This window comes from Rhinatrema bivittatum, chromosome 10, assembly GCF_901001135.1.
Source record: "Rhinatrema bivittatum chromosome 10, aRhiBiv1.1, whole genome shotgun sequence".
Taxonomy (NCBI): Eukaryota; Metazoa; Chordata; class Amphibia; order Gymnophiona; family Rhinatrematidae; genus Rhinatrema; species Rhinatrema bivittatum.
In genome coordinates, this window is record NC_042624.1 from 25,905,599 (window position 1) to 25,919,556 (window position 13,958).

The 13,958-nt window shown below is 43.5% G+C and overlaps 2 protein-coding genes across 3 annotated transcripts in view; one reads left to right on the forward strand and one right to left on the reverse strand.

Annotated features, from left to right (window-relative positions):
• LOC115100247 (dimethylaniline monooxygenase [N-oxide-forming] 2-like) overlaps positions 1–7,276 on the forward strand; it is a 69,469-nt gene extending 62,193 nt beyond the window's left edge. For both annotated transcript variants that reach the window (XM_029618617.1, XM_029618616.1), the window contains one exon: positions 6,256–7,276. In XM_029618617.1, the coding sequence (XP_029474477.1) occupies positions 6,256–6,622 (367 nt within the window). In that variant the 3' untranslated portion in view covers positions 6,623–7,276. The remainder of the gene's footprint in view (positions 1–6,255) is intronic.
• Positions 1–12,672, reverse strand: part of LOC115100245 (dimethylaniline monooxygenase [N-oxide-forming] 2-like) — a 158,122-nt gene extending 145,450 nt beyond the window's left edge. The window contains exon 1 of the mRNA XM_029618613.1: positions 12,611–12,672. Within this exon, the coding sequence (XP_029474473.1) occupies positions 12,611–12,612 (2 nt within the window). The 5' untranslated portion in view covers positions 12,613–12,672. The remainder of the gene's footprint in view (positions 1–12,610) is intronic.
• Positions 12,673–13,958: the final 1,286 nt, after the last annotated feature.

Consider the following 13,958-nt stretch of genomic DNA (forward strand, 5'->3'; position numbering starts at 1 on the left):
GTCTCAGCTGGGTCATGGGCTGGGGGCAATAAGCTGTAGGGCCAAACTGAGCTGAGGGCACGCACACAGAACGCCTCCGCAGACTCACTGTCCACTACGGAGGGTCTGCTCCAACAAAAGATAATTTATTTAAATAAACTGTTCAATCCATCCAAAAATTGTAGAAATCACACTTCCAGAAAAAAATCTGCAGTTTCTCTCTCGATCCTTTCCAAAGAGTTTAGAACAAAGTCAAATCACAGTGCTATGTACAAATCTTTCTTCAGCCTTAGACTAGGCCCAACTTCCTTAACATTGGCAACAGTTTATTTATTTATTTGTAAACTTTTCTATACCGATATTAGTGGGGACATCATATCGGTTTACAGCAAAACTGAAGAGTGGAAATTACAATGAATGGGGGGACGGGAGGGATTACATAGGGAGGGATTACTAGGAACCAAGAGCTAGCAAGGAAAATAGATCAGAAAGGGGATTGCTTAGGAGCACCTTTATGATCGCATAACAATAAGAGTCCTTACAAGGTAAAACATTGTAAAGCAAAACATATGAATATATATATATATATATATATAACCAAACTATGTACCCAGATTCAGTTAAAAACTGGCTTGGAGTGCATGAAGACAGGGGAGATCTGGAGGCAGGGGTTATTGAGGGTAAGCCTGTTTGAAGAGCCAGGTCTTTAAGTTAGCTCTGAATTTAGAGGTGCATGTTTCAAGCCAGAGGTTGGTGGGTAAGGAGTTCCAGTGTGAGGGCCCAGCGATGGAGAAGGCTCGGTCTCTCGTAGATGTGAAGTGTGCCTTCTTTAGGGAAGGCACATGAAGGGTCCCATTGTTGGAGGCTCTGGTGGGTCGGTTGGAGCATGTAGGACGGAAAGGCTCGTCTAGCCAGTTAGAATTGTGCGTGTATATGGCTTTATGAATCAAGGTGAGAGTTTTATAAACGATGCGAGAAGGGATCGGTAGCCAGTGCAAGTCTTTGAGGATAGGAGTGATATGGTCATATTTACGGGCGTTGGAAATGGTTCTCGCTACAGCATTTTGCAGCATTAGGAGAGGTTTCAGGGAAGAGTAGGGGAGGCCTAGGAAAAGGGCGTTGCAGTAGTCCATTTTTGTTGCAAGGGTAGTTTGAATGAAAGTGCGGAAATCACTGGTATGAAGTAATGGTTTTAACTTTTCATTACATTCAGTTTGAAGAAGCCTTCCTTGAGGATAGATTTGATGTGTGTTTTTAGGTTCAGTTGCTGGTCGATCTGAACCCTGAGGTTTCGTGCATAAGGTTGCATAGGAAAGGCGTTATAGGCTGGATCATTGGCAAGGGCTGTTTTGGGGGTTGTGTGCTGAGAGATGAGGAATAGTTCCGCTTTGGAGGTGTTTAAGGCGAGATGGAGGTTAGAGAGGAGGGTGTTAATGGAGGTAAGACAGTTCTTCCAGAATTCAATGGCATTAGTTAAGGAGTTCTGAATGGGTATGATGATTTGCACATCATCAGCATATAGGTAGAATTTGAGGCCGAGATCAGTTAGGAGCTGGCAGAGAGGGGTGAGGTATATGTTGAATAGGGTAGATGAGAGAGAAGAGCCTTGGGGGACTCCTTGGGAGAGTGGGTGGTGGGAGGATTCAGCGTTGCCTATTTTGACAGAGAATTGTCTGTTAGAAAGATAGGAAGTGAACCATTGGAGGGAAGAGCCAGAGATGCCGATGTCACCTAGGCGGGAGAGGAGTTGAATGTGGCTGATCATGTTAAAGGCGGCAGAGATGTCTAAAAGGACAAGGATGTAGCAGTGGCCTTGATCCATGCCTCTGATGAGGCAGTCAGAGAGGGACAGAAGGAGGGTTTCGATGCTAAGATGCTTACGAAAGCCGAATTGAGAGGGGTGGAATAACTTGTTCTCCTCAAGGTAGTCCATTAGTTGGATATTGACTACCTTTTCCATGATTTTGGAGATGAAAGGGAGGTTGGAAATGGGACAGAAGTTGGCTGGGTCCTTAGGGTCTAAAGAGGGTTTTTTGAGCAGGGGTTTGACTACTGCATGCTTAAGAGAGTCAGGGACTATGCCTGAGGAAAGGGAGCAGTTAATGATATCTGCTAATGGTTTGGCTAAAGCGTTAGGTATCATGAGGAGGAGGGCTTTGGTGGGGATAGTGTCTGAGGGGTGGGTTGCAGGTTTCATCTTTTTGAGGATGGAGGTAATTTTGGTGGGGGAGGTAGGTCAATGGAGTTGAGTATGGCAGTTGTAGAGCGTGTGCCCAGGACAGGCGGGTCGAGATCAGGGGGGAGTCCGAGGAGGATGTTTTCTTTTTTATTGTGAAAGAAAAGAGCCAATTCTTCACATTTGCTACTGGCTTCATTGTCAGGAATGGTGGGAGGGGCAGACTTGGTTAGATTAGTGACATAGGAAAAAAGGGCTTTTGGGTTGTAAATGTAGTCATGAATTTTCTTGGAGTAGAATTTGCGTTTAGTATTAAAGATGGAAACTCTATAGCGATGAAGGGCAGATTTGAAAGAGGAAACTTTTAATGGGGAGGGGTCCTTACACCAGGCTCTTTCCTTTTGTATGAGATCATTTTTCATTTGTTTTAGGTCAGCAATCTACCAAAGGTTTAGGTTTTTGGAAGCAGGGTTCAGATCACGTCTGATTATTGGGCATAGATCATTTGCAATATTGAGGGTGAAGTTGTTCCAGGATTCAATTGCAGAGTCCGGATTTGTACAGTCAAGTTTTGACAGGGATCCAGAGAGGGCTGAAATGAGATCCTCACTGGGGCAGGATTTTCTGAATACAATGGAAGTATTGGAGGCAGGAAGGTCCAGGGGTGGTGTCTTTAAGGAGAGAGTGGTGTTGATAAGGGAGTGGTCCGACCAGGGAACAGGAGTACATGAGGGTGTGCTGATGAAGCGGAAATGGGAATTAATGAATAGGAGGTCTAGGGTATGCCCCACTTTATGTGTAGGAGACGAGATGATTTGATTGTATCCAATGGCGTCTAGGGAGTTGAGAAATGCTTCGCAAGACAATGAGCAGGGGGAGGCGTCTACATGGAGATTAAAGTTTCCTAAAATGATGGCGGGGGCATCAATGTTGATGTTGTCTGTAAAGAATTCGATGAGAGGGGATGGGTTGGATTCTAGAAGGCCGGGAGGAGCGTAGACAAGGCAAACTTGTAGCTCATGGGATTTGTATAGCCCGATTTCCAATCTGTGAGGGGGTTCAATGTTGACAGGTTTGAGTTTTATGTGCTTTTTAACTGCTAGGAGGAGGCCTCTGCCTCGTTTCTTGGGTCTTGGGATGGTGAAAATTTGTAAGTTTGAATGGGGAGTTGGTTGAGGAGGACTATGTCAGATTCTTTAAGCCAGGTCTCTGTGACGGCGCAGATTTCTGGCTTACAGTCAATCAGGAGGTCGTTAAGGATTATGGTTTTTTTTAGAGTGACTGGGCGTTGAAGAGGATTAAGGAGAGGGTTGTGAGTCCCAAGAATTGAGTGAGTGGGGAAATGAGGATGGGGAGGAGGGACTTACAATGGGCAGGAGGGTTGTGGAGGGTAGGACGGGGAACTCTATGGGTAGAGTGGTGGATAAGTGGGATAGGGAAATTTGGGTAGCTAGTCATTGTAGGGTTCGAGATAAAGGAGTTCGAGTGGATACGATCTGCAGCTGTAGGTCAGAGTGTTGGTTGCGGGTAAATTGGTAGGAGGGGGTGAGGGGAGGGTGGAAAGAAGCAACGTGAATTTGCATTAAGATAGATTTACATGCACTGCCTCCATTGTGTACCAATCTATCTCATACATATTCATTGTGGATATCCTGAGAACCTGGCCTGGCTGTAGCTCTTGACGACTGCAGTTGGCCACCCCTGGGCTGGAGGATGGAAATAAAGAAAAGAGTATCCTTTCTTACTGTTACTTTGATTTATGTATGTGGTGAACTGCACAGAGCGGCAGTTACTACCCTTAAATAGAAGGCACGGAGCGAGGTAATGCCGGGTTGAATAAAAATGGAGCTCTGAATTTCTTCCTGAGGAAGAGTGGTTCTCAAAGCACATCACCTGCCTCAGGTTTTCCATTGCCCAGGTTACAGTTTCAGTTACCACAAAACCAGTGGTATGGTTGTTGAAAACATTTAAAACCTCTACTGTTCCAGGAGGATTTTTGTACTATATTACAAACATTAATATTATTCTCACAGCTTGACTACCCTACTTCTCTCTTATTAGGACTTCCTACTTCTACCATGCGGTCCTTGCAGATGTTACAGAATGCCACGGCAGGGGTGCTTACGGGAAGTAATAAATATGATCACATTACTCCAGTTCTAAAATCCTTACCCCGGTTACCCATAAAATTTCATATCCATTACAAAGTACTATGCACAAGTCACAAAATCATGAATCAAAAAGATACGGGTTGGTTGAGTGCTACATTGCACTTTTATATCCCACAGCGCAACTTGAGATCTGCGAATAAATTAAATGAGGTAAGAGAGAGAGAACACTGTCAATAGGAGGTCCAGGACTGTGGAACACCTTGTCAATAGAATTAAGGGTGCAAAAATATTTTAAAATTTTCAAATAGATCTAAAAACATGGCTTTTCATTCAAGCGTTTCAGAGTGAATCAATTACATAATTAAAGGAGAAAGAGAATTAGAGATTGTTGTTATCCTTTGTCATGTATTTTGGGGTTTTTTTATTGATCTGATTTATATTTTTATGTCTTTAATATGTGCTAATTGAAAGTTGTGTTTTCTTAACCAATCGCTGTAAGATGCTGTGATTGAAAATAACAGGACGGCAGTATAATCAATAAAATAAATAAATGCGATTATATTTACAGATGATAAAAACAAGTTTTTTGCAACAAAAAGGAAAAGCACATTTATGTAAAACTTTCAGTTAAGACCGATGATTATAATATTTTTTAATGACATAGTGTTTGATGCCGGGTAGGATGCTCTTGATGATCTGCTTATATTGTCTGACTGGGAAAAAAACATGTAGAGTTGTTTTATATCCCTCCCCAAGCTCCCATAACAAAAACAAATAAAGCAACGACCTCTACACCACTTCATGGCCACTGAGTACCCGACTTATACACAAAAGTAAATGTGGCCCCCTCCACTCCCAGTCCTCCTCCCTCGCACCTGATAACAAACCATGCACAGTGTCACTCTCCCCCCCACACCCTCGCTGGTCTTCCTCCCTTCTTCCTTCAGGCCTCACAATAATAAGTAAAACAGGGAGGACCAATCCCCGTCCCTCCCTATCTCTAAAATATCCCCCACCCTACCAAGTTTACCCCCTCCTCAAAATACCCTCCTCCTCCCTGCAGGCCACTTGATAAGAAATAAAATAGAGCGGGGCAATCCCCGTCCCTCCCTATCTCTAAAATATCCCCCCCTCCTCCTGAGCCCTGCCTCCCCCTACTCAAAGCCACCTCAGAGGGGGGAAGAGGGCCCTCTGCTGGCTCCATTAAGTTGAATTTGGGAGGTTTTAGGGGGGATGGGAGTAACAGCAGGGCGGGGGGAGGGGGGAATGTTTTATATCTGATCAGATGCCTAGGAGGAGAAGAGTTGGATCAAGAAGCTGGGGGAATGGGACAGTTCACATTTATCAGAATCAGGAAACGGTGGGGGACCCTTTGAAGTTTCTTAAATTGGTTAAGCCTTCGGGAGGGAGAGAGGGTCAAGAATAGGGGGGGGGGAGGTTTGGTTTGAGGTTTGGAGGGGTTGCAGAACTTAGCTGGTCAGTGCTAATTTGTCAATACGAATCTGTTAGCTAAATCTAGCCCATCAAATTTTGACCAGTTAAATTCAATAAGATATTCAGTCACACTTTTACCCTGGTAAGTGCAGCTAAAAATCTGATTAGAGATAACCAGATAAATTTGCCCTCTGAAAATCTACCTCAGAATAAGTGAACGTCACAATTTAACAAAGAAGTGCTGTTGTGAACTGTGATGGCTTTGTTACCCTGCCATAATCAGAATAATGAAAAAAATATTAAGGATGACACCAAATTCCAGCAACTAATTTTTGTCACGTTTTCTTTAAACATAATACTACTGCCATGCCAAATGTGAAATTGTGGTTGATTGATGGTGTAACGTTTGCACTCCTAATGTAACATTTCTATTTCTGATAAATTCGATTTTTATAATATTTATATTATTAATATAATACCTTGTATTGCACTTAATTTTGTAAAACATACAATGTAAGGAGAAAGGACACCTGTGTGTTTTGTTCCCTTACTAAGGTTTGGTATGAATCGGGCCTGTACATTGCTGGTGGACTACATTGAATACATGGACGAGATCGCTTCAGAGATTGGCGTCAAACCCAATATCCCCCTTCTCTTTCTCACCGACCCAAAACTGGCGCTGGAAGTCTGTGTGGGCCCCTGCACGCCTTATCAATTCCGCTTAACCGGGCCCGGAAAGTGGGATGGAGCCCGGACCACCATCCTGACCAAATGGGATCGGATTCTGAAACCCACAAGGACCCGGGTGGCAAAGAAAATGCCCAGATCTTCTTCATCGGCACTGCTGGTTGTATTTCTCTGCTTTATAATACTGATTTCTTTTCTGTCTATGTTTAGTTATTTTCGGGAACCAGACTTATAGGGACATTTTGTATAGCCCACCATGTTTGTGCTGTACACAAGCACTTTTTTCCTACGTGCATTGCAGCTAATTCTCAATAGGAAGCCATCTGTATGGTTCCCCTCCCTTCGAAAACGAGCAGCTACAAATTATGCGTGCCAAAATCATCTGCATGCTTTGCTTCTCTTATTTGTGCAGGTACTCAAGGGCATTCTTGCTGTTTGAAATTCCATAAGCCAAAGGTCACACATTTGAAGCTTACAATTTATCAGGTTTGGGATATCTTCTGTTCTTCAGAATTTTAAATTCACTTTCTTGACTATTAAAAAGCCTTGTGTAAGAATAATTGGAAGGCATTATGACTTGAGTCTAAAACGCTTAGGTTTTCAAACAGCCCCATACATAAAAACGGTGCTAAATTACATGTGACCTTGTTTAAATATTGCATCATTGTAAACAAAAGCGAATATTTTAGTGCAAGAACAAAAGCTGTGCATATACGTTCCAGTCTTGGATTTATTTTTTATACATATCCATTCTGAAAACTGTGACCATGTTTAAAAATGTGAATTGTAATTCTCTTAAAGCAACTGTTTCTGATTCCTCAACTTTAGTGGAACATCCTCGGAATTGTTCTAAGGTCATGTTTATGCCTGAATCAATTTGCCATATATTCAATAAAACTTTTAAACTACAATCTGTCTTTTTGATTAAATATGAGTAAAGTAATGAAACTGAAGGATCTCTCCCTAACAAGAAAGATGATCATTTTGTTACCCATTCTAAAGACCTCAGAGACTTTACATATCAATGACTCAACATATTGCCGCAATTGTAAAATATTTTTTTTTAATTCTTTGTTATGCAAATAATGTCTACCGTCTACCCTTTAACTCTTCTAATTTATGCATTATGGTTTCTTCTTCTATCAAGTATAAACATACACAAAAAGGTAAATTTTACAGGTATTAATATCTCACAAGTAATCATAAACAAAATACCTATATATTATCATCAAATTTTATTTGTAACATAATTTTCTTAAAAACATTAACACAATTTATACATATATTGCACCATGTTACATATATCAATATCATTCACACCATACATTCATACTACAATGTCAATACATATCACAACATGTATTACACACCTAATAAAATCAATGACTATTTTTTATTTCTTCACTATATGCCCATTCAATTCCCTAAATATTTCTTATCATACATGTATTTCAAAATATTATTTATATATTTCAAAATATTATTCCCTATTAAAAAACCATTTTCTTTTTGCTTTACTTCTATTTTTTTTTACACTTTTTTCTGGAGCACTCCCTTATATCGATTCAAGATACTCCCAATAAGAAGCTCCTGTTTCACCAAAAAGTTTCATCAGGGGATCAACCTGCTGTATTTGCTCCTTCTTTCATACATAAGGAACTTCCGATTTCACGTCTTGGTGAATATACCAATCTTCACCAACCTATTCTAACAACAAAAATTATATAACATAATTAATCACATCAACTACAATCCCTTCTCATTTAAAATATCTCGTTATTAAAACTTTAACCTGCACTGCAACCATCCTTGTTCATGAAGGAATCAACAAAAATGACCTTCATCCTTTCCCGTCTGGAAGGGAAGGCTCTGGCATGGGCCTATCCCATATGGGAATGCTCTGATCCTATGCTTTCCAAGCTACTGAGTTTATTGCTCTCTTCAAGCAGACCTTCGGAGACCCAGACCACCAAGCTGTAGCCAGTCACAATCTACTTCTCCATCAAGGGTCTCGGACCCTCTCTGAGTATATGGTGGAGTTTAGGACACTGATTACTGAGCTCAGGTGGCAAGAAGATTGTCTGCAAGCCATCTTCCTAGTTGGACTCTCCAGCGCTCTCAAAGATGAACTCTCCATCCGTGAGACTCCCACGTCTCTAGAGGACCTGATTTCCCTTACCAGTAAGATCGACCATCGTCTCCAGCAAAGGCGCCTAGAAGTAAATGCTTCCCGCTCTCCTACACCACGTCCCACAGGTGTCCAGAGTCCTCCAGCCAAGATTCCAGCACCACCACCGTCTCCTGTGGTGGAACCTATGGAGATGAACCATGGGCAATTGACTCTGACTGAACATTTCCGTCGGAGGAAGGAGGGTCTTTGCCTTTACTGTGGCACTTCCGGACATCTTCGGCAGTTCTGTCTGGCCCGTCTGGAAAACTGCAACGCCTGAACCCGGCGAGGGTCCCGAGCTTAGGCGCTACTGTCACCGGCCCCCAACTGCTTCCAGTCTCTCTGGGCATCCAGGCCCACTCCTTCACCACCACTGCTCTGGTCGATACAGGAGCAAGTGGCAGCTTCATCATGGATGACATCATCAAGCTTCTGAACATTCCTCTTCAGCCATTAGATGTGAGCCTCCGTATCACCTCCATTCAAGGAGAACATCTTCCAGGGCTCATCACCCATCGAACAGTGGCTGTCCGTCTTACCGTGGGCACTCTCCATGAGGAGGAGGTGTACTATGTGTTAAAACCTTCCACACATCCAGTCATCCTGGGGCTGCCTTGGCTCCAGATCCACAAACCCCAGTTCAATTGGCATTCCCTGCAGTTGATGCAGTAGGGTTCCAAATGCCAGAAGACATGCCTACGTCAAGTATCCCTAGCAGTCTCTGTCATGAAGTCTACCACTCTATCTGGTTTGCCTACTTAGTATGTTGAGTTCGAAGACATCTTCTTGAAGTAGAAGGTGGATACCTTGCCTCTGTTATGCAAATTCAATTGCTCCATAGAGCTTGTGTTGGGCACGATGTCTCCCAAGGGTAGAACTTACCCATTGTCTCGCCCAGAAACCCTAGCTATGGCTGAGTATATCAAAGAGAACCTAGAAAAAGGGTTCATTCGTCCCTCAGATTCTCCCACTGGAGCGGGCTTTTTCTTCGTTAAGAAGAAGGACGGTGGTCTATGCCCTTGTATAGATAACAGAGGGCTCAACACCAATTCCTGCAAAGACAATTACCCTCTGCCCTTTATCAGTGAGCTGTTTGACCGCCTTCAAGGGGCACGGATCTTCACCAAGTTGGATCTGAGGGGTGCGTACAATCTGGTACGCATCCAACCCGAAGATATCTGGAAAACCACATTCAATTTGAGGGATGATCACTATGAATATACAGTGATGCCCTTTGGGCTATACAATGACCCAGCGGTCTTTCAACGCCTTATGAATGAAATCCTTCGAGACTTCTTATACTCATTCATAGTCGTAAATCTTGAAGACATCTTGATCTTTTCCAAGGACCTCGAATCCCATCAAGATCATGTTCGGATTGTCCTCCAACGTCTAAGAGAAAATCATCTATATGCCAAGTTAGAAAAATGCCTCTTTGAGTGAAATTGCTTACCCTTCCTAGGGTACATCATATCCGATCGAGGTTTCTCAATGGATCCAAAGAAAGTCCAAGGGATCCGAGATTGACCCCAGCCAGTAGGCCTATGGGCCTTACAATGTTTACCGGAGCTTCATTGCCAACTATTCTGCCCTAGCTTCTCCGCTCACCGCCATGACCAAGAAAGGGGCTAACACTCGTGTGTGGACACCCAAAGCACAAGCCGCCTTTCAGACGTTATTGGAGCGGGGAGCCATCTTAAGTCAGTTTTCTCAAAAGGGCAAATTAATACCTTGTTCATTCTACTCCCACAAGTTCTTTCCCACAGAGCAACACTACACCGTGGGTGACCGAGAACTTCTCGCCATGAAGCTGGCGCTCCAAGAGTGGTGCCCCTGGTTGGAAGGGGCGCAAAATAAATTTACCATTTTCACAGACCATAAGAATCTTGAGCACTTGAAAGAATCCCAACTCTTGAATCCTAGACAAGCCCAATGGGCACTCTTCTTTGAACGATTCAATTTTGTCCTATGCTATCACCCAGGTCCCAAGAACATCTGTGCTGACGTACTATCAAGATCCTTTGAACCAGAGGATGTCCCTGTTCCCAGACACATCATAGATCCTGCCTGCATATCCCTTGCCTTGACCTCCACAGTTCCAGTGGGGAAAACTGTCGTTCCACGTAGATTATGTGAACAAGTTCTGAAATGGGCCCATGATTCCAAGTTGGCAGGACACCCGGGTCATACCAGGACCCTAGAGATGCTGCAGAGATATTACTGGTGGCCCAACATGGTGCAAGACTCTCATAACTATGTGGATTCATGTCCCGTCTGCGCCCAACAGAAGTCACCTATCCCAGCCGCTTCCAGCACCTACCGCGCCATGGTCCAGCATCTCAATGGACTTCATCACAGACCTGCCTCCATCTCAGAACAATACCATAATTTGGGTCACCATCGACCGTTTTCCCCAGCGGCACAGTTCATGGCCCACACCATTCGACAGGTGTGGAATCAAGCCAAAGATGCCTTACCCAGGCCACTGAACGCTCCAAGCGTACTTCTGATGCCCACAGACGTCCCGCTCCACTCTTCTGTCCTGGTCAGAAGGTGTGGTTAAGCACCCGACAAATAAGGTTGAGACTTCCTTCTCATCGCCTGGCTCCCAAGTACATTGGTCTTTTTCCAGTGCTTCAAAGAGTGGGAACAGTGTCGTATCAGTTACAGCTACCCAGTGTCCTGGGCGCGCGATTCAGTCTCGACCCGTATGCAAATTAGGTCCTGCAGTAAAAGGAGGCGCTAGGGACACTATCACATCCCTATTGCCTCCTTTTTGACAGAAGTGATGGCTGTCAGCGGATTTGACAGCCGACGCTCAAATTTACCTGCGTCAGTTCTCAAACCCGCTGACACCCACTGGTTCGGAAAACGGACACCGGCAAAATTGAGCATCCATCTTCAAACCCGTGGGCCATGGGCAGATTTTTAATTTTTTTTTTTCATTTTTAATTTTTTTTTTATTTTTGGGGCCTCCAACTGAATATCGCTATGATATTAAGTCAGAGGGTGTATAGAAAAGCAGTTTTTTTCTGCTTTTCTGCATATTTTCCTGGTGCTGGCCGAAATTCATGCCTGCCTTTGGCAGGAGTTAATTTCTGAAAGTAAAATGTGCGGTTTCACTGCATATTTTACTTTCTATATCGCGCGGGAATGACTAATAGGCCCATCAACATGCATTTGCATGTTTCGGGCGCTATTAGTTTCGGGTAGGTTGGCCACGTGTTTTCCACGCGCTATTACCCCTTACTGTGTAAGGGTAAAAATAGCGCGTCGAAAACGCTCGGCCAAACGGGGGTTAACAGTGCGCTCAGCCGGAGCGCACTTTACTGCATCGGTCCATTTGTAAATCAGAGAAACACAGCTGCTTTATTATTGCAAGAGACAATGTTAAATACATATACCAGCACTAAAATCTATAACCAGTGTAAACAGCTTTAGCATAATCTATAACACATACCAATGCACATTTCCATAATGACTATGAACAGTTTTTTATAACATTCTGCTCTAGAAAAAAAATTATGAATCATTAAAGTAGTTAAACTGTATGTGCTGGCAGCCAGGCCTGGTATCCCTTTGAATTATCAGTGAGTTCACTATACTTCCCCGAGGCTGGGTATACCACTCCACTAACTGCTGCTTATGCATAAGCAGACACCATTGCTTCTCCCCACCCTTTCCATAGGCATTCAGTGCAGTATGTAATGCTCTTTGATTCCAGGAATTAGCAGCCACGTAAAGGGTGCTTAACCTTCTGGGAGTGGCAGATCATATTGCAGCACAGTGCTGCTGCAAACAGGATTAGCAAAAGGAGGACTCCCTTCACCCCTAGGGCACGGTGATGAGGCTGAGGAATGAAAAATTAAAGGTTGGATAACTCAGACTTAGTTTGGCTTGTAATCCCACGGTTTATAGATACAGCAGATAGTTAACTTCCTTTGATGTAATGAGTAAAGTAATAATATCATAGCAGCAGCTCAAAAACAAAGATTAACCCAGAGCACTGTGCTCAATGTCCACTCCCAATCCCTGGGTCACAGAAATACTCACATTTCACACCAGCGGATCTGGAAATCGTTTATCCATGACTGGAGAGAGACAGCAAATACGGTTTTCAGTACTGCTCTCAGGTATACTGTAACTCTTCTACAGGTGCCTTACAATGCTTGTTTGTTTTGAGTCTTGCAACAACCCTTCCAGCACAACTCATGAGTCTCAGTACTATGCTGTCTGTTTGTTCTCTGTGTAACTGCTCAAACTAAGCAAGGTATTCGCTGTCCAGATCCCTGCATAGATCAGCAAACTTTTTCTCAGTCAGAGCAGTCTGTTTTTTCTCTCTTCCTCCTTGAGTCTCTCCAACTGACTTTTCCCAGTAGGCCCCAACTGTTTCATAAACTCTCTCTCTCTCTCTCTCTCTATTGGATCTTAAAGTTAAGGGCTCTGTTTGGGAGTATGATGCAATGATGAATTAAGGTAGCCATATTGGAAAGGTCTACAGTGCAAGGTAGGAGGGTACTACATGTGAAAAAGAGTATGAGAGTAAACATGTGAATGTGTATGAGTGAAAATTTGATTACCCAACTCCCTAATCCATGACAATCTCAGGGTGAGTGGAAATCAAAAGTTACCAGATATAATTTTTTCTCATTTTCCTGTTTTCTCCTGGCATTATGGTGAAGTGGAAAGGGGTTATCAGAACTTACCCCTCTACTAGATCCATGAGACAGACCACCTTGCCCGAGTTCACTCCTGCCTTATCCTTGTCGACAATGGCCAACTTGGCCGGTGGGGGTGCCAGCTTGCTGAGGTTTTGCTCAGCCCGGTCACCTGATCATCACCACTGCCTCCTGATTTCACCGCTTGTGAGGATTAGATTTGCCGGAACAGGAATTGTTATCTGGTGTCTCTCCTGCTTCTTCAGGCAGTGTTTGTGCTACTGCTGTTGCTGAGGGACCGCAGCTGAAAATGGCAGAGTAGTTTCAACTACCTCAGAAGGCGGCTAGTTTGAAGGAATGGTTCCAAGTGCTCTGCTAGCGGGAGGCATTTCTTTGCCTGGTAAAGTCTCTTGGTCTACAGGAGATTTGGGATGCCTTCAACAATCTCCAGGTGAGGCCTGCTATGACCAAATCTTCTCAATTGACTTTGGACAGTATCTGGGGCGTTTTGGTCTCAGTGGAGAAGTCTTATCTCATCTTTGGTTACCATAAACTTAGACATTCATTCTAAATGACTGAATCAAGAGCAACGGATGGTTACATACATTTCTACTTTAGAAAGTAGAAATGTATGTAACTAAAGAACTGCAAGCTAAACAAATTGTGGAATCTACTCTGTTATCGCGCAAGTTAGAAAGCCTAGAGAAAGTTTCAAAGAACTTGAATCTACGCATCCTGAGCTT